Here is a 22,006-nt window from a genome sequence, read left to right as displayed (position 1 = left end):
GTTAACAATTGCTACTGTCTAGATCAGGTCTAACATAACACCATGCTTGACCAGTAGTCATGTCGTATACATCACGGTAGGTTCATAGTTTGACACCAGAAGATGAATCATTAATTGTTGATAGCTCTTATTCTTCAGCGTGATTAATTAAGACGTACACTCACTTGAGGGATTCTTATCGTAACACCTGTACCCGCCATGTCGATTTCCCCTCACCTAAGAGCGCCTCTGATAAGGTGGGTTAATCAGGTGAGATGACTGACACGTCCCTGGTTTACCCGGTGTGGTGATGTCAATTCACCTCAGGTGTTCTCGCCGTAATGGCAAGGTTGCTTAGGTGTTATCACATCCAGCCGGCACAACTGTTGACATAGCCATGTCGCGTGCGACTTTTAACGCGTTTTCAAAAATAAAGATCTATAGAAATGTGAGATTTCGCCGTCAAATCTGTCGATAATTTCCCCTCCTTGAACTAAGAATTTAAATGGCTTGTTTGACACGAGACAAGATTTTCCAATTTCACTCTCGAGTTGTGAGAACAGGCTAAGGTTGAGTGTGTATACTGACGGTTTTGTGGCTGCACTTGTGGGCAGTGAAATAGACAGCGTGGATGAAGTCTTGTTTGCTGTTGATTAAAACCTTGGTCGGCCCGCCCCACAAATTATTCCCCGTTTGGAACATTCCGTGCGCCGGTGGGCACATCCTTGCCCTTCAGACAGCCTTGCAAAAACTTTTGTAAGTCAATGATTTTATTATTAGTAACGAATGAACTTACACAACTTTTATAAAATAAAATACACAAAAGTGATTGAAGGGCTCGTAGTCAGAAAAACACCATTTAGATACAGGAAGCTGTTTGTACATCAATGCAGGTTATTCTGTTATTATATAGGCTTAAATGGTAAGATATTAACGCAATCCAGACATCGTACAAAACTTCACTGTGGGATTCGATCTTTGGTTCTTCCTGTAGCAACCCGGGATTGGAACACTTTCCATAATTTTCTAGTAAAAACTGTGCGAGTGTGTCAGAATGATAAACTTTTCTTTCCATTTTGCTCGCATGGACCACCACTTCATTTCCCACTTTTTTGCACACCCAACTATTGTTCTTGCATCCCATTTGTTGCAGGTCACTAAATTATAGGGAATAACTCTAATATATGTAGTTCGTAATGTACAGTATTTTTCTTCTCAATATAATTTTATTGAGTCAGATACACCAATAACTGGTTAATTATGTGCTTACCCAAAACACCGGTTAAATATTTTTGTTTTTAAATTTTAGCTACGTGAAATGATTCAGGGTTTGCCAAGATCAATGAAGCTCATATCAATACATGAGGCAGACCATAAAAAATGATTTCTAGAAAATACTCTTACTCACGAAGCAGTGGACAGTATTGGATAATGCATGACTATCATAGCTATTTTTTGAAGTGAAAATATTTTCAATAAATGCATTGTATACTACCCATTTTAACAAGAGAAATATTTACGGTTTTTAAACATCCATGTCAAATGTTTTATTTATTATTCATTTTAAACAGACATTATCAATGATCGATGATTTTGTCGTCTCAGTGTAAACTAAAGCGTAGATTAAATCCTGATATTATGACAAAACGTATTTCATACTATTTTGTACAATATGACAAAATGTTCCGGGTGAAGGCGACTTATGAAATAAAGCCTGTCTAATTACCCATAGTCTGCATAATCAGTGTATACTAAAATCCTACGCTGTGAAAGTATTTTAACAAAGATGCTGGATTATAAATTATACTTTCTACGGTTTCTATTTATATGTATTTTTTTTAAAATTTTGAATATACAATGAATATACAGTCTATGTATGGTATCTATAACTTTGCTTACCCAAAATACAAAGCTGAGATTCTGTATGTCCTTGTGATTAAAACATTTACAGACACCTAGCCTAACACCGCTTCGAGGATGTGTCAATTTTAATGATTCAACGTGTCAGTAAAATGAGAACAAAACAGACATTTTATTAAGCATATTTACCTTTGACCATAAATATTAAGCGGAATATAATATGCAATTCCTTAATAACCTAAGAACCACTTTGATGTTGAATCTACTTTTTAGCAGTCGTCGATAAAATTTTAAGACATTCTAGGCAAGAAATTATTAAAGGAGTCCATATTTATTCACTAGATATTAGTGATTTAAAGAGCACTGAGCACAATGTAACACAGTATTTGTATATCCGCTTTATTTTTTATGGAATTTTCCTAAAAAATATTTCGTTTATACAGATGATCAGTATCAGGAGGAAAACTACACAAATCCAGGAGAGAAACCGACGCACAGCTTGCCAGGTATAAAAAAACAAAACTTAAGCAATGATGAAGAAATAGCTGTCATAGATTTTGTTTCAAAGTTCCTCGGTTGATGTAAGCCTTCATCTCTGGCGTGAATTTCAGAATCTAGATGACACAATGCTTCTCTGTTTCTAGACGTTTTTCATTTTATTTCTGTTTTAAAATGAATTGTTGTCAGAATTGTGAACTGTGAAGACGCTGTCTAAACATCACCGATCCAGATCACAAATATCCCCCAACCACGACTATTTGTCTTTGTGCGTTCCTTGCAACGTCTTTGTTTCATATTTGTCACTGTCGTATTTACGAAGCTGTTTGGGGCATTGCTACAGACAACTGTTACGTTATATAATTACCAGATAACTAGGCAGTATTATACTTTTGCACACCAGTCTAATGGCTATCGCACCATGTTTCCTGACAGCTGAATGACGGAGTTTCTGTTCACCAAAATCTTTTCCCTGCTCGGACCACACCTCATCACGCCAAGGCGCCATATGCAATGAGAATTATGAGTCAGAATAATGGTAAAGACAACAAAATCCGAATATGACCGATTCATCATAAGCCGTGAAGTGAATACAGAAACAGGCTCACATATATTGTAGACGGTTTTGTAGGGTTGCACATGTAGTTTGAGAGGACTTGGTGCGCCGACCAGATAAGACCAATCTTTTCATGGATTTCATTTTGGCGGGTGTGAGAAGCCAAGCATGTCAACTGGCTTCATTATTCCGCCATAACTTTGGTATACATCATCTTTTAGTATCGATGAGACATTTATCGTCTTTGACAAAAGCTGATTCGACAAATATTAAATGCTGGCAATTGAAGAGCGTTACACTTTGGTCATATCGTAACAATGTTGAAGGGAATGTTACGTTATTAAATTCAATAAAGAGATTGTTAAGAAAACCTAAACACATAGGCTTTGAACTCAATGAAAGATCAAAACCTGTTTATTCGAACTATTGATGTAAAACATAGTTTTCATTAGTTTAGTGTGATGGTGTATTAAGTGTGAGGACAACAGAGTAATTGTAGATTAATGACGTCTAATGAATTGCTACTATCACCGCATTTTTTAACCTAATTATGCTTTAGCCATGGTACGGGTGTGGGGTGGGGGTGGGGGTTGGGTTTGGGGGTGCTTATACGTTGTAATAGTTGAAGCATATACACATCGGCATAAAACTTCGACAAAGGTAAATTGACAGGAGGCACATTTCACCGTTTACGTGTAACCATTTGTCAACTACCACAGTGTCATCACTGCTCTGGTTTTACTCTCTATGCTGTGATGAATCTTATTTCATGTACTATAAACTGTTCTGTACAAGCAAACAAAACGATGCTTCACATATCTTGTATGAACTTCTCAATACCAGTCAATGGCGATGACAGGTGTGTCCTTCATATTGTTGTTGAATGAATTGTTATTGTTAATATACAAAATTGGCTGACGTGTACCTTAACAAAGAAAAATTCAACTTTGGTAACAACACACGGCGATGACGATGCTGAAATATTGACGTGTGTACGACAACTCTAAAGTGACTGACCTGCAACACAGCTATACACGAGGACCTATTATAACATGATTCCCAATATGACCTTACTTGTCCTGCAATTTAAATAAAGCAGTTGAAAGAATTAATGAGAGAGAGAATCGTGAATGCCAGAATATGTTAAGTGGCGGTATAGGTTGAAACAGATCTGGTACAAGAGAACATATGGATAACTGTCGACAACTGCATACATGTGGTCATTGATAGGTGTTGGCTGCTTTCCTTTACATCCCTCCGTGATAATTTCTAACGTTAAATCCTTCCTCAGTCCTTCGGAGGTTTATGCTGATCTCTGTTTAGAATACAGGCTTGTCGATTATTGACCTTAAACGTCCATTTTGGTTGACGACTCGTATACGAATCTTTGTTACAACCTACCTAGCTTTATTCAGAATAATTCATCAGGTTCAATAATAAAACGTGAGGTGGAAACATCTTTTCATATTTCTAAGGCCGTTTGGAATAATCTTTTTTGACCTTGAAAGTGCAATTTCTAAAAAAGAAACTAGTAATATATTAAAACCACCTCGTAACTGACCTTAAGTAACCCATGTACATATAAACTGTCTTCACTGACTGACATCTAATGAATCTTAGATGAAGGGCGCGAATTAAAGCGCTGCTCACATTGAAATAATGAACAACGCTAAAATTCCCAGCCCAGTGTACTACAAATATTATTTCTTATAACAAAGTAATAAGTACTGCAGTGACCAGTTGGTTGTTAATCCAAAAATTTACACGCATTAAATATGTAGAATTGTGGATATAGGTATAAAAATGGATCTTGCAGATATTCGACTAAATGGCGGTTTTATGGCAAGTCTGATGCTTTCAATATTTGTTAACTTTATAATCAATATTGCACTTACTATGTCTCTTCTTTCAAATCTTTCGAGACTTTTCGGAAAACTTCTAAAATTTATAAGTTATTAAATCGGAATTTAGTTTTGTGATGTTAATGTTAAAGTAAGCGATGGTTAATTATTTCGCGTCTTCAATCACATTGATATTTCTTGGTTTGAAACAAAGTATTTTGTATTATATTAATAATTATTGTCTATATAATAAATATTAAGGCAGGTACAAAAGTGGACAAAATAGAAAAAAACTTTTTTATTCAGAATTCATGTAACTTGTTAAATATGTTTTATATCTGTTATCAGTTATTCTGAGTACCACTCGAAGACGACTAAAAGTGTGTTCTTCATATTGTTGCTGTTATGTGAATTATTATTATTATTGTTTAAGATTATCTGATGTATACAAATACTATATATATATATATATGTATATATATATATATATATATTGGGCAAATATATATATATATATATATATATATATATATATATATATATATATATATATATATATATATATATATATATATATATATTGGGCAAATATATATATATATATATATATATATATATATATATACAATTCAACTTTGTTAAACACATAATGATGATCATCTTGGAATATTGACCGATCTACTCACAGCTATATTCGAGCACCCAGAATAATAACATTACTTCATTCAGGCTATTCTGAGGAAGCAAACTTTGGAGTGAAACATGTCTCACACCATGTACGTTGGGCGGATGCCAGTGTCGGCAACGTAAACAGGGGTTGTATAAATTTATTACGTCATCTGTGTAAAAGAGACCCATAGATTTGTTCACATTTGTGATACTCTCAGCTTTTCTCAATAATGGCCCCTTGAGAGGGGTGCAAATGTGCAGTGCACCATGGTTAATTTTATACATCCAATGGATATACAAATTAAGACGAGTGCTCTTAGAAATAATACAAATACATGGAATTTTCTGACAAAAGTATAAAAGTTTGCTAGAATAAAAGTAATACCTCAAGTATGTGGTAATGTAAGGCTGATACCAACTGATGTGCTTTGTACTAACATTAATCTATTTGGAGTATATATGCCTACATAGCCGTCAGTATTTAGAAGAACTTATAACATGACAAATTGAATGTATAATTTTGTAAAAGATTTTTTAAGGATCTGGTTTGTGAGTCCTGTGTTTATAACTACTTATGGAGGGTGTGAAGGGCATATGTTATAAGGCGCTAATACATCACAGAACCCATACTCTACACGTGTGGTATGTCGCTTTCGATACGGTACTTTGGATTTGCATGATGATGAAATATAGCGCCTAAATGTGTGTTGTGCTCTTTTTATACATTACTTTGGGAAAAAGTTCTTCCAGAGAGTTATAACCGTCTGGAGATCACTTGATTATTGTGAGATGAATGTATCCCCCGATTCTAGAAGACTATATGTATGCTTATATCTTCACCGAAGTGCACAAGGCCGAAGTTGGAGTTATACATGTATGTATAAATACATTTAAATAGTATCTGCTGTTGATTTCAACTTTTTTGAAAATGTCATTTTTTCCAGAAACTAAAAACATGTCAAAAAAAACTCCAAACTAATGGTGTTTATTAATTATAAGTATTCGAAATATGGCAATAAAAGCGTTGCTACATCCTTAATGTGTATCCCTCTCATAACTACCTGTGTAATGTTGTTGAATGTAATACATAATAATTCGATATAAATATAGTCATACATTTATTTCATCTGAGGCTTGCCATCAAAAAGCTATATGGTCGTTGGTTTCCCCCGGGTTTCCTCCCACCATAATGCAAGCCGCCGTCGTATAAGTGAAATATTCTTGAGTACGATATAAAATACCAATCTAAACCAATAAAAAAAATATTGATTAGCTATATTATTTTGTTACTTTTATATAGATAACCTTACCTTTCCAGGTTATACTGCCATAAAAGATTGTGGAGCGGCATATTAAGATATCTATTTTTGTTCGAGAAAGTCAGATAGGGTGATAATGATGTATTTATATGGCAAACAATAGTAGCAGTAATTGTAATAACATGTTTTGATTGGAGTTTTACACCAAAAATAATAATAAAAAGAACGGTTTTATTTTCAGAGGATTACATTTCACATGCACAAACATGGTGATTTTTAAATGGTCCTCTGATGGGATCCATATTTACAGATTGGTGAGGCGTATTGAACAGACCCTTGCATATGTAGACTGACTCGCCCAACAGTAAAACCAGAATCTTTGGAATTAAAGTGACACATATGACAGGCAACCTATAAATACGTATATTTACATATTCCCGATTCCTCCAGCTGAAAAAGTCCAGTCACTGCCTGTAGGATTTTACCTCGGGCTTTCTCTAGAGCACGGTGCCCATGAGCGCAGATTGGGGTTACGCACGTTCCTGCAATCTCTCTCCGGGTTTTAGTCTCCAACTTAATTACACTTTATTACAAACTGATACATAGGTGTGTCTCCTTGGCAGTAATCACAAAATCTTACATCACGCAGATTAATTCTGTGCAGACGTGCAGTTAAAGGCACATCCCAGAAAGATTCCTAAAAAGCACCGCGAAAGCTTAACATTTACACAACTGCATAAAATGAGGCTTCATCATTTGAGTATCCTGTGGAAATCGAAGGGCAGATAGGAAACCGATAATTGCGAAGAAATGTAAAAATAATTATACTACCGGAATCATAAATGGGTTTTCCACATTCTTACTAGAATACTGAAATAATTGACACTATTAGTTTATTATTTTCCCCTAATATGACAACGTTTGGTCTTCCATGCATTTGCTGAAGAGTGGATGTTATATAATGTAGTGATTGGGATTTTACAAGACATGGGCTCAGATCAGGTTTTATATGCACACTTACGGTTATTCAACGGAATTATCGAATACAGAAAGTTTACAGGAGAGCGAGAGGGTTCGGTTATAGGTATTAAAAATCAGGGCATTAAGACCCATGAAGGGAAAATTTGAAAATCAGAACACAGAAAACGACCAAAATATGTCACCTAAAATCCAGCAGTTCGCGAGCGATTTATGAACTAGGTATATGGCTTTGCTATATTTTCCTGAACACAAATTGTATTTGTGTATATTATATCATGGAAGATTTACGTAAAGTCTCAACTTGTTTCTTATCATGTTCCCTGTTGTGGATAATGGCGCTTGGAAGGCGGTTCCTGGTGTTAGCCCAGTCTGCATCCTTATCCAATAGGATGTCCGTAATGGCAGCCTTTCTTAGGTACCGTGAATCAGTAGAACCTGCAAAACGGTTGGAAGTTGGCAAAGGAACTGCTGTGTTTACTGACGATATTCTGCTCATTTGCATTTTCTCTGACTTGCAACGAGCTGCTACGAACTGTGGCTTGCTAAGCACTCACCTACCCCTGGAGTTTAGGGGTGCCAGCCAATGGGCTGTCGGTGAGGTCTATCAGTGGTTCTCCCTGTCCCGGGCCATGTCACCTAACGTTGGGGGTACATGGGCAGAGTCACCGCGGATCGTAGTAGAAGCTCAGAGCGAGGCCCCGGCTTACACGTGGTGCGGAAAAGGGAGCAATAGTGGGCAATTCTCTACCCCGGGGGCGAACCAACTACCCACGTTTGTTTATCAATGGGCGGTCAATAGAGTGCTTAGTCATCGGTAGTATCACACTTCAATTAACTTCCAATACCTGAACCTGGAAGACCATAAGTTCGCATCTAATCTCCCAGAAAAGTAAACAGAGCGTTATCAACCAAGACAAAACGCTGATATGGGTAAGTGATATAAAGATACATATTTCTACCAGGAAGGCTATCGCCTTAGTAATAGGATGTGTCAATATAATTTTCTTAAATTTAATAACTTTATTTAAACTGTGAAAATATTTTAGTACATATATCTTTCTAGACCACCGTAAGCGTAGACATATCAGGTGTTAGGCTTTGAAAGAATAATCGGTCTTTGTTGGCAGAATTTCATAGCCGACTTTGAAGTCAATGAGTGTTGAAATGACATGAGGACCTTCCTCCAATCGGTCATCCATAAAGCAAACAAAGCTCTGACAAATGAGAAGCCGTCATTTGCAAACCTTCCTACACGCTTTCGCGGAAGAAGAAAACTTAAAGCTTTGAGAGCTTAAGGTACTAAGGTGGTATACTGTGAAGCAATGGCGGTTTAGAAAAGCGGAATCGTCCAAAACAAATGTTTACACAGAACACCGTGTACGCTAGGCTACACTTTACAAGGATAAAGATATGTACATGTACAAACGAATAAGTCAAAGAGTGGTAAAACCCTTTCATTGTTATATGAGAACATTAATACTGAATTAAATCACAGAATAATAAACTGAATCATAGGAATACAGTTTCATACAGTTAACATAAGTATTGAAACCTTTACATCTCCAGGAAAAGCGTCTGATGTAATTCGATTTTATCCTTCATCGGAACAACATCAAGTAAATATTACTGGGTCATTGTTTAGAAAGTCTGGATATTAAGCTTGTATATAAATAAATATATATATCTTTTATTTTATTTAATCATTGGTGATCTGTGTATTCAAGAATATTTTACTTCTTTTTTGGCGGTAAGGCATATTGTTTTGTTTTTTTTTTTAACTTTGAGGAAAAAATACATATAAATATATTTGTTCATTCTTAAAAGAATCTATTGAAAAGAAATAAAACATACACCCGCATTTTCTGGGACGTTACGTCCCTAGGAATGGTTTTAAATGTCTTAAATTTGGCTCAAGTTAAATGTATAACCGTAGAACGTAATCCAAAAGCAGTAAAACTCTGTTAACCATATGCGATAAAATTTTATTGTCCGTTTTTTCTCCTCACAAGGAAAAAATTCCCATGATGCAAAATTTGATCATACTGAATCTCAATAATATACGTAGCAACACTGTCCGATCTCAGAATGCATCGCTGACTACCCATGCTCTACCTTTATGTATACACCTGTACACAATAGTGCTGGAGTTTTAACAGCCTTAGAACGTTTTAATTAGTTAATACAAAGATTAATCGGAGTGGCCAAGGCAGCGTGATCTATCCAGCTTAGGTGACCCTATTGGGACTGTCACTCAGCGAAGGGTCAAAATAATCTGGATAGAATTACACTTGTCGATTTACATTATAGCAATGCTTCGTTTGTCCACTCAGATCGACATACCATTATACTTATAGAGGCAGCTATGTAAAACAAACAATTGGACAGACTATGAGTGGCGTTTTAAATACCTGAAATATGCTCAAAAACTTACATTTATACTTAATCGCAAAACACATGACAAGAAGAATACATCGTTTGTATTAACGTATAGGACAAAGATTTTGTTTTTGTTTGATGTTTTTGTTGGGCTGTTTTTAATGTAGGGATTTTGACATCTTAGTGATGATTCGTAAATGTGAAGTAAACATATAGTGTTGGATTAGAAAACTTTCCTCACTTTATCGTCTATGTTAAAAATGTCAGGAAATATTAAGAAATCTCAGTATAAACACGTTTACACAGTGACAAAACTATCATGATAGTCTTGAATACTCCAGCTTTATATGTTGGGCTCAAACACAAGACCAGCCTGTTCTGACCATGTGCTCTAGCCCGTCCCTAACGGCATGTCAGTCCGTTGTTTACCCAGCTTACACAGCGACCCGCGATTAACGAATAACTATACATGCAAGTGTACGTGGGACCTGATATCAGCTGGGTTAACCAGTTTAATGTATTAGGTTACCCAGTATGGGAAGAGATAAGCGAATGAAAGCGACACCTGTCCCGAGAGCTCCATACCTGGGTACCGATGTTTAGTCCGGGTTATTTGTGCATGGGCCGCTATACACACCCCGGGAACATTTATCTACACTCGCTCAGCTGCGGATAAGGGTAGGGTAGGAATAATTGACTGAGCAAAATTGATCTTCCCAAAGATACCCCCCAAATTGGTTCAATTTGAATAGGTGGAATCAGTATGGTTATTAACGTGTAACCTAGCTTGAAGAATTAATTAGCAAATGTTTATTTAAAATTATATTTTTTGTACAATTTCTTTGGTGTAAATATGGCTGCATATTATCACATGACAACTGCAAAGCTGGCACTGTTAATAGTGTAAAACGTAAACACATTTACTCGTAAGTTAAACTCTTTTCACGAAAAGAAAGCTATGATAATGCCTGTACAATCTGATCATTTCTAATATAAGTATGCATTGCCTTATTATTAACAATAATATGTTCACATGCAAATTTTACTATGAGCATGTAAAGCATATAAATTAAACGTTATATGTTGACTTTAGTATTGTTAAATTTAATGTATTGTATTTCGGACTTCGTTACATACAACTGGACTTTCCAGTACGGACTTCCCATACAACTGTTTAACCATGTTTTTTGTTTTTTCCATTCTTTTAAGATTTTTGCAACGTTTTCCCTGTTCCAGAGCAAACTTTTGGAGAAGTGAATCAGTTAGGTGGTGTATTTGTGAATGGACGGCCTTTACCTAACCCCATACGTCTGAAGATAGTGGAACTAGCTCAGTTAGGGGTGCGTCCATGTGACATCAGTAGGCAGTTACGGGTCTCCCATGGATGTGTCAGTAAGATACTGGCCCGTTACAAGGAGACGGGATCGATCCTTCCTGGGGCAATTGGCGGAAGTAAACCCAGGGTGACCACGCCAAATGTCGTGAAGCACATTAAACTGTACAAAGAAAAAGATCCCGGGATTTTCGCCTGGGAGATTCGAGAGAAACTTCTAGCCGATGGCGTCTGTGACAAATACAATGTCCCTTCTGTCAGTTCCATCAGCAGGATTCTCAGGAATAAAATCGGGAGCGCACCTTTGGGACATTGCCTAGCTAGTCCGCCATACCATGACGCTAAAGGCAATGCCGTATCGGCCGCTGCCGCTGTCGCTGCCGCTTCAGCCCCAATGTTTAACTCTATCTATCCGTATTCCTGTGCCGCTCAATTTCCCGCTGTTCCGACCCCACATCAGATGCAGTCCGCCCAGACCGGGGCACTTCCCCTGGGAGCCAAACCACCCATGTCCTCCATGTCCCCGTGCATGATGAGGGCCTGGTCTTCCCCTCATACCATGAACAATATTCTGACTTTCCACCAAAACTTACAGCAAAACTCCGGAGTTGGACCGGACGTCATGACAAGCGTGGCTCAAAACTATGGTCATTGTAACTACGGTGTTCAACCGCCCATGTTGTATTTACAGAGCTGAGACTCACTTTACAATGTATCACACGGAATAATATATGTGAAGAATTATAGAAAACATGTGCTGAGTTTGACTTTCAATTCAAAAGTATGAACGACAACCAACAAAGGATAGTTTTGTTGGACATAAACCCTGTGTGTAACGTCAAGGACGGGCAGAAGTCCAGAAATATTTCAAAAACACAAAAAGAAACACATTTCTTCGTCGTGAACAAATAAGGTACCAAGGTTTCGAAATGGTGCTGTTATCGGGGAATATTATACATCACATTCCTGGAAACAAACGTTTTAGTGCTTATTTCCGCGACCGCCGTCCTTCCCTGCCAAAACAGTGCCACAAGGATTCTGTTCAGTGTGGATATGTTTCAGACTTCACCACCAGCTTTGTTGCTAGAAGCGGAAATGTTGAAGATTCAAGTGGCATATACTTCACAGCTTGCTGAGATGACAACAAGCATAAGATGATGGAAACATTGATAATAATTGCTCCTGCGTGTAACAGCACGGTAACTTGGTATTTTTAAGGAAAAGACCTCTAAATATCGAAGTAGGTATCACTAAATTCACAACTTAAAACTATGCATATACCAATATACTTTCACTTAATGTTTAAAATGTGAATGAAAAGACTTAAAGACATTTGAATTCTAAGATGGACTTATGGACCATACTATCAGAGTTTTGGAACTCTGACGTCACATGAAGTTTTTTCAACTCCAATCACGACACTGAATGTTGGAATAACTCTTTTTACCCATGAATAAAAGATTGCTGATACATCAGGAAAAAAAGGTGATGTGACGTCAGTGTTCCTAGATACCGTCAGTATGGATCATAAAGCCCACCATAGTATTCAAATGTTTGAAGGCCTTTCAACACTCTTAAACAATCTGAAAAAATAAATGAAAGTATTTTTACGCATAGCTTTCACTTATCCTTGTGATGAACCTTACTTCACATTTTAGCTTTCTTTTACTTTAATATTTGTTATGATATTGGATATAAAAGTGATTTTTAAAATAGTAAGAGAGAAGAACAAAAATGTTATTTAGATATAATTAAAGACGCACAGCATAGAGAGTAAAATCAGAGCAGCAACGACAGTGTGAGAGCTGGCACATGGTCACACATAACCGGTGAAATACGGTCTCTTGTCAGGGTACTTCAGTCAGGGTTTTATTCTAACTGTTCATGTAAATGTATAAATAGTAGCAAATTTCACGCCATGCAATTTATTGAACGTCACTGGTCTAGAATTACTCAAAATGCTGCGTTGTCATCGCATTTAATACATACAATAAACTTAAAATAATATTAGTAATATATTATACTTAAATATTAGACTACCTTAAGTATGAATCTGCATGTTCATGCATATATATTTTAGTAAATAACAAAGCCTATTTCAGAACGTTATCACATATAGGCCACCTGAGGACTCGGAGACTAGTAACTTGAGACAAATTATGAAAAATAAATTTGTTTTTAAAGTTGTCTACCAGCAAATGATTTAAATAAATAAGTAATTTTTTAATTGCTACTTTTACGGGGGACATTTGGTGTCTAGCTTAAGAACATTGGGATTTGTACTTTTGCAAGCATATAAACATCCTGGGAAACGGCACTAAATGTTTAATGCCTGTATACGGCTAAGAAAATATGTTAGACTTCGGCAAACTGTAACAATATGAGACACTGGGGTCCAAAACCACACAGCCGGTAAGTTAGTCAAAGTATGTGGATAGATGTCCACACAGGCAAACATACAGTGGCCACTTATACCAATGTTGACTGCTTCAGTTTCACCTAAACCATATCTGTCGCCGGCTAGATGAATAAAACAGAAGCTTGAAGCTCGATCGTATATCTCACTAGATGCTCCAGCATCGTTTACCCACCAGACCGCCGTACAGAGACCGGATAATTCTATTAGGTTCAAATATTCCAGCCCCAGTCGTTCACTAAATCCAAGCCACTTGACATGGATATTCTATAGGCCTGTTTTATCACCGTGGGTGTCTCTTATAGTTATAAAACCTATACAGATTAAGATAAATATACAGGACAAAGCAGACACCCCTGCCACACTCCCTATCCTGCCACACTCCCCATCGCGTAAATTGAGACTATATCTATAATACAGTAAAATAAGGGATTAGAATAGAGAAGTCTTAGGGCCTTGCAAGATAGTACTAGTGTGTCAGAGCTAGTCTATCAAACGTATTCACTAAAAGTTTCTTAAATTTTACAATCAGCTTAATTTTCTTGTAAATTGTATGTGTGGAGTGTCTAGAATCACCGGTCAATTAACTCCCTTCTTCCTAACTGTGTCCATAATTCCGATCTACCCAGGGCTACGTTCCGTATATGCATATTGTTGAATAAGATTGCCCATTCGGATATACGAACAGTTGCGATCAAATCCCATTTGCAAATGAGATATATAATATTTATGTGTTTTTGACAACACCTTACATACTTGCATGACTACCAGTAGCCATACTTGGATACAAGATACTCATGAAATTTACAAGCTTAGTATATTCCTTTCGTCTTTTAATCACCACTGCTGCGGATGATCGTGGTTTTGTGCTGGCCTCCCTCCTCTCCACCCCATCATAACGTTGGCCATCGTGTAAGCGAAATATTCTTAAGTACGGTATAAAATACCACTGAAATAAATATACAACTCAGTCAAATATACAAATACGGTACTAAATTAGGAAGGAATCATTCAAAGAGAAGCATTCAACAGTTTTGTTGGAAAGACGTAAGGAATGTTTTACGGTAATGAATGAAATCAGCAACCAGATCGTGTACCATGCTAACTTGAGTTGTCGACAATCCAAATATGTATTTCTGTTGCGCTTTTATTTCAACTATTTTTGTATCCAACGTGGCGATCTAATTCAACACGATGAAAAGATTGCCCCTAACCCGAGTTGAGCGAAACTGGACACAATTATGAAGCAGAGTGTTTTCGTATGCTCAAGTTAAAACACATATTGACAACACTTTACCTGTAAACTCCTAGTTTTACTAGTTTACTCAGTTGACTATTTTATGGTAGAGTGTGGAATATCACCAAAACAGTTTGACAAAAGAAATAGTGCTGTGGCATACACATAACACAGGACGAAAATCAGGAATTTCGATACAGGCGATAAGAAATTCTACACCAAAGCAAGAACAGATATTACTGAGGTATAGATGAATGTTTTTGAGAGGTATACGCACAAATTTGACCAAGTACATGTATATAGACATACCATGTGGAGTACGATGTATATCAGTGAGTTCTTCTCTGAGAATTTTTCAGTTTTGATATCAGTGACAAGTAACGTGAAGTGTTCGATTTTATCCACATCATCTCTATAATAGTGAGAGAAAAGTTTGGGTCAACCGACTCAAAAATCTGAGTTATACAATAGAGTAAATTCAACTCAGAAAACTGAGTCATATGACCAGATCAGCTGTCATAAAACTTGTCATGAAACCCATCTGGCTATACTGTTGACTAGCTTGATTAGTCGGAGAACTCACTGGAGTCTGTCATGACTGGTCATATGACTGAGTTTTCTGAGTTGAACTAGCTAATATGTATATTTTTGAGTCAGTTGATCCAAACTTTTCTCTCAGTGTACATGTTCTCATACACGATTTGGATACTGATTAAATTCATTGGCCTAGATAAGTCCTTTCGTCTTTCCATCATCACTAAAACTGTTGACTTCTCTTTGCATGACTAATTTCATACTTTATATTCTATCTTTGCCTTTGGTGGTGGTGGTGGGGGGGGGCTTTGTTGAACGTTGTTTTGGGAATTGGGTTTGCGGTTATTGACAGTTATTGACAATTGATATATCAGCTGTAATACGCAAACGATAATGAGCCATTATATCGACGATGTTATGTAAACAGTGATAAACAATTGTGTAGGTCATCCATTAAATCAGTGGGACTATGTTAATGATAATGAAGCATCATACTGACGAAATTAAGCAAACGGGTATGTGAACCATGGATATATCGGTTGTAATAAGTACACAATAAAGAACCATCATATCGACAATACTAAGTAAACAGTGGTGAACAGTTACATGTATTTGTATAGGCGCTGATAAGTAGGCATAAACGGTGATGAACAGTTACATGTATTTGTATAGGCGCTGATAAGTAGGCCTAAACGGTGATGAACAGTTACATGTATTTGTATAGGCGCTGATAAGTAGGCCTAAACGGTGATGAACAGTTACATGTATTTGTATAGGCGCTGATAAGTAGGCCTAAACGGTGATGATCAGTTACATGTATTTGTATATTTGATGAGAAGTTGGCCTAAAAGGTGGTGAATCGTTAGATCGATTATATTTATGCAAACAAAGCATTGAACATTGAAGTTATTAAGTAAAGAGCGCGAATGAATTGAGCACGGCATAATTTTATCAGTGTATGCTTTTTCTTAATAATGTGCCTATATAGGTGAAGGACCTGAATAACTATACATCATCAGTGGAGCAATATGTTATAAATGAACAAAACTCACACACAAATATCCAGTGCATTATATAATAATTGTCTGGGGTAAACATGTGCCTATTAGTTTGTGTCAACAGGATTCACAAAAATCAATGTATTGTTTATAATCTGATTAACAACTACTCATAACAAATATGTCTGCCAGACATTGTGTCAGATATGTTAATGTTATTTTGATGTGACAGGTATAAAAGGCGAATATAAACATTTTCGTTGCTGCATTCGGCTATAAGTTTGGTTGAGATATATTTAGATCCGCAGAATGTTTTAGTCACATACCTTTTCATATCCCAAAGCGACGTATAGCACAAACCACCAAGGAATTAAGAAAGTATATAATGTACTAAAATAGGACGGAATCATGCAAAGATAAGCAGTCAACAGTTTTCGTTGATGTTGGAAAGGCGCAAGCTATGTTCTAGGCGACTGAGTGAAATCAGTATTCAATCGTGAACGATCCTAGAATCAGTTGTCGATAAAAAAAGATGTATCTCAGCTGCGCTTTGATTGCAACTGTTCATGTGTCCAACGTGGCCATCTAATTCACCACTATGAATATACTGCCCCTAACTCCTGGGTTAAGCGGAATTAGACACAATCATGAAACGAAGAACGAAGATACCTTTCAATGTAGACACCTCTCAGTGAAGACACCTTTCAATGTAAACAACATCAAATATAAATGTGTATGTTTTAAAATTCACACAGTTCAACAATCAGGCGTCTCGAATGCGTTGTTCTTGTGCCTGACGGCCTTTTCAAGTGAAAAGTACTGCATGTCTCATCCATAATGCTGACATTTTCATGAAATGTGTGTAATATCCATTAAATGATATGTTTTAAATATTCAGTTTAAAATATTCCGTTTAGCCCTTTTGAATATTGCGAATTTAAGAAAATCAGTTTTTCCTTACCCATCCAATATAACAACTTAGCTAAATTTTGCGCCATGCCAAGTGAATGTATCTAAGATATTGACTAATATATATGGAGTCCAAGTAACTCCAACTACAGTGGGGTTAAAAAAAAGGTTGACAGTTCATATATATATATATACCTACGAACAAGTTCACTGGCATACCTTATCAAACATGTATAGCTAATGATATAATAAAATGTTCCTAACATGTATGAGTAAGGCATATACATATTAAACACTAGGAACAGAGCTTCCATTCCAAAAGCAGAGCAGATTTTTGTAGGGTATTTCAATCCATGGGCCGTTTCACTTCATTGCAGCCTCCAAATAAACACATTTCATCAATCTAAATAGTAAACACTAAATGGTATGTCTGTCATATAGCTTATGCTTTTCCCTCTTTTACAGTTATCGGAATGCACGGGACAGACGGGCATCGGATCTTGGCCTGAAGCATTGCAAATATAAGCTTTGATGAAATCTGCTATTCCCACACAAAGACGGACATTGTTTTGCGGAAGGCTTACTAAATGTGTACGAACTCAACACTCGTCTGCCATGAGGTTCCTACAGGGAATGTGTTTAACTTGTTTCTTGCGCAGCCCATGGTATGCCCAAGCTGACGTAACAGAAACTACAGTGTTCACAAATACAACCATCGGGGAATAACGTCATGACCATGGCCATGTTCCCGTATAGCATTACAATCATGGAAGGACTTGAGCATAAACACTAATTGCGTTTATACAAAATTGGTGTTTTCTGAGTGATTCAAATACAAAGTCAGTGAAACATCGTGCAGAATGACAAGTTTCGTTTCACATCTATAAATATAAATGGAAAGTTTCCGTCCTTGTAAAATAGTGGGCTTACATAAAATGCATAATGTGTCCAGCATTTACAAAATCATCAAAGATCAATTTATATACACTTAATTTTTAATATGTTAAATATACTGCTAATTGTTGAATAAAATTTGTCATAGAATTCGCGGGAAAGTCATTGGGACGTGCACCTTAGTACCACCATGGACCCATGTGTTTCGGCGAAGTGATCGGTGCAATGCGGTCTGCTCTGCTCTGTCCACTTTCATGATTTGATTGTATAATAGATATTTATAAAACTGACCCATGTATGAAAACTTGTTCTTGTCTGTGAATGTTTCCTGCAGAAATCAGAGAAATGGTTTCTTTAGGGCAAACCGGCTGTTTAACCGTGTATGGAGAATGCAAACGAAGTAGCTTTGATCTACAATTCTATAAAAGGTGTTATCTCTAAAAATTCTAACAAATTTGTAGGTTCTTTGCGGAATCGCACATGTGGCCATCTGAGAAAGCCTGGATATTCGGCTTGTGAAATAGTTTTCTTGACGAAACAGGAAATGGTCCCTCGCCATCTCAAGGCTGTGGTATACTTCAGCCAATGTATGTCAGTTTTACTCCAAAACGTGTGCTTATAAAATAAATTATTATTATTATTATAAAACACAAATTAACGTCGATCCATCTGGGATATATTTCGCCTATATAATTCAACACCATCATTAAAAAAACAATTATATAAGATCAACACGTTTAAAAACTGGACAATCCTTGCCATTTCTAAAATATATGGGGTTCCACCCTCTGTTCTTGCATGTCCCCTACACTTTCATTTGATCGGATATCATAAAGGTTATACTGTTGTCACTAAAGAAAATTATGATGCTGTTTTCGTCACATTTCTTAGGTTTCTCCTAAAATGGAACATCCGTTATGCCATAGAAGAAATTTTAGATAACCGTAAAATAACAGGATGCAGTAATACATCACAAAAATATTTAATTCTTAATTTAATCCCAACAAATTTAAATACAAATCATTTGAAGCAAAAGAGAACAAGTGGAAAAGTGTTAAGGAAAAATTCATTCAAAACGTTCAAATTCATAAATTTACACAATTTATTTAGAACAGCCGAATTATTTAAATTCATTTATAATTTCTTTAATACCTAATACCCAAATATACCTTTTGAAATATTGCAGAAACATATGTTACAACAAATTATATAATCCGATTCTTCTTGTCTGTGTAAAGTCGTTCAGGTTACACGGTTAGAATCACTGCCGCTCAAGTGAAAATTTTTTGGGAATGTAATATTTCGCACTGTTCTACACACTACTGAACAAAACACAACAGTTATGACTATATATAAAAAATGGATGAAACATCAAAGTCTAGGTTATTGGGGAGTTGCCACATTGTTCTTAAACCATCTTAATATAAAACTGATACGTTTTGAAATTCAGTTTTTTTTAGATAGTTTTTACATCAAAGGAGTAACAATAACTCTAGACTAGAGCTTAATCAAATCGAAGTCTTTTTGAAGGTCACTATAGCTTTAAAGAAAAGAGAAAGATCATAACTAAACGTTGATTAACTATATAGCTACATGTATAGGATGTAAAGCGGAAGATATTCGTGACGATCTCTGAACGATTGCACGCTCCTTCTTGGTGGATAAAATTTGTTACTCGTGACAGAAGAATTGCTTTATTAACTGGACTGCCTTAAACGGATTTGTTTTCCGATGCTTTTGCACTAGTAAGTTCTGAGAAACAAAATGACTTCTAAATAATGTATGTATGGGTTTTTAAAAAATTCAATGGATGCATGGCTTTATCCTTTCGGAAAATCATCTCTTCTGTATGGTGTATGTGGTTTGGCTTTACAACAATAACTGATTTGGTCTTTAGTTACGTCAATGTTTGTAGATATATTGTGACATTTTAAGCTCAAAATGCCATCTGTGATTATATATTTTTATATTTCGGTTGAGACATACGACATTTTTGTTCAGTGCCTTTGGACGGAATGTTTAACATCGCTTATTCATCGAAATCATTTATAAGAATTATATTAGTTGATTTTGTTAGCGTGCCAGGGGAGCATGCCCCACCCGAGCAGATGTGGAGGGTCCTGTGCCAGGGTATGGTAGATGGTTTCTGCCCGAGAGACAGGCTGTAGCCATAGCTCAGGACGGCTCTGATTACAGACACCTTCACGCAGGCTGCCTCCAAATGACGCATAGTAATAACTGACATTGGCTTTTCGCGCCTTTCAGCAATCAAAAAGACCATGACAGATTCTAGATCATCTGAGGAATCCCTTTATGTGTAGCAAATCCGTAAAGCTTTAAACCCTCTCGTTTTAACATAATGTATCGCAGAGTGAGTTTTGACTATTATAATATATTCGGGCCTACTCCTATATGTTAAAGTGCTGTTCTCAATCACAGTTAATCGCACTCTGACCAGGACGTCAGAGACTCGAATCCAGCTCTCGCTTGTTCTGCTACGGCCTGAAATCAAGGGGTTGTCAAGTGCATGGCGAAGGACTGACGTTTACGCCGGTATCCTGGTTTCTTTGAAATAAATACATGTATACATAGTATAAAGGACAATATTGTGGCAGGAGAGGTGTTAGTACTTGCAGAATGAGGCGGATGATATAGACCTACGAGAAACACGGGAAATGATATCTTAAGATCGATTTATTTACTTATTTATTTGATTGGTGCTTTACGCCATACTCAAGAATATTTCACTTATACGATGGCGGCCAGTTGTATGGTGGGAGGAAACCACGGAGGGCGCGGAGGAAACCGACGACCATCCGGAAGTTGCTGTGAGACCTTCCCACGTACGACAGGAAAGGGAACCAGCTTAAGCTGGACTTGAACTCACGGCGACCATCTTAAGATCGAAGATCGTGCTTTATTCCCATGACAATGTTATAGCTCTACATTTTTACTGCTGTTAACATATACTTCATATGTAGAATTCTAAAGTGTTCATAATGATTTTTGTTCATTCATTTTTATTGGGGTTTTACGCCGTACTCAAGAACATTTCACTTATAGTACGGCTGTCAATCTTGTGTTGGAAGGAAATAGGACGCAACCCAGGGGTAACCCACGACCACACTCAGGCTTCCGCAGAACGTCCCAAGCACCACCAGAGAGGAAGCTAACATCAGCTGAACTTGAACTCACGGCGGTCGCATTGGTGAGAGGTTTCTAGGTCTTTTTGCCGTGCTAGCTGTTCATAATGATTGTGGAATAAATTAATGTACACGTATGTCAATTTGTCAATATGTCAAGTTTATTTGACGATTTGAATGGTGTAGAACATAAAGGTACATCAGGCAAGACATCCCAATTCTATAATTGCCTGAGCTACTGACGTCAAGAAGACAAGTACCACATTAGAGATTTGCAAGTCCCAATCAGCCACCCATACACTGACGGGAAACTGAAGTCAAGCTAGCTTCTCATTTTCCTTCATGTCTTGAATAATTCGGAGTTGAGCGGCATCACATTCAGCGACTTTCTCGACTTTGGACACGTTCCCAGTCTTCTCCGGATCAACTATCCTTGTTGCCAGTTGCTGAGGAGGTCATTATCTCGTGGGATGGATACATCTGAGCCTTTGTTTACCAGAACTGTTAAGACTGTTTGTTTACT

General features: G+C 36.8%; 1 protein-coding gene across 3 annotated transcripts; it reads left to right on the top strand.

Annotated features, from left to right (window-relative positions):
* Nucleotides 1-8,326: 8,326 nt before the first annotated feature.
* Nucleotides 8,327-18,629, top strand: LOC135468135 (paired box protein Pax-1-like). Of its 3 annotated transcripts, none has more exons than XM_064746217.1 (3): nt 8,327-8,573; nt 11,256-12,592; nt 17,912-18,629. In XM_064746217.1, exons 1-2 carry the CDS (start codon nt 8,570-8,572, stop codon nt 12,047-12,049), a joined length of 798 nt encoding a protein of 265 aa, XP_064602287.1. In that variant the 5' UTR covers nt 8,327-8,569; the 3' UTR covers nt 12,050-12,592; nt 17,912-18,629. The 3 variants fall into 3 exon arrangements, with proteins under 3 accessions (XP_064602287.1, XP_064602286.1, XP_064602285.1); XM_064746216.1 differs by having other exon boundaries at nt 11,229-12,551; XM_064746215.1 differs by having other exon boundaries at nt 11,229-12,592.
* The last annotated feature ends 3,377 nt before the right edge of the window (nt 18,630-22,006 follow it).

The sequence above is a fragment of the Liolophura sinensis genome, chromosome 6 (assembly GCF_032854445.1).
Source record: "Liolophura sinensis isolate JHLJ2023 chromosome 6, CUHK_Ljap_v2, whole genome shotgun sequence".
Classification (NCBI taxonomy): domain Eukaryota; kingdom Metazoa; phylum Mollusca; class Polyplacophora; order Chitonida; family Chitonidae; genus Liolophura; species Liolophura sinensis.
This window is presented reverse-complemented; position numbering and strand designations above follow the sequence as displayed.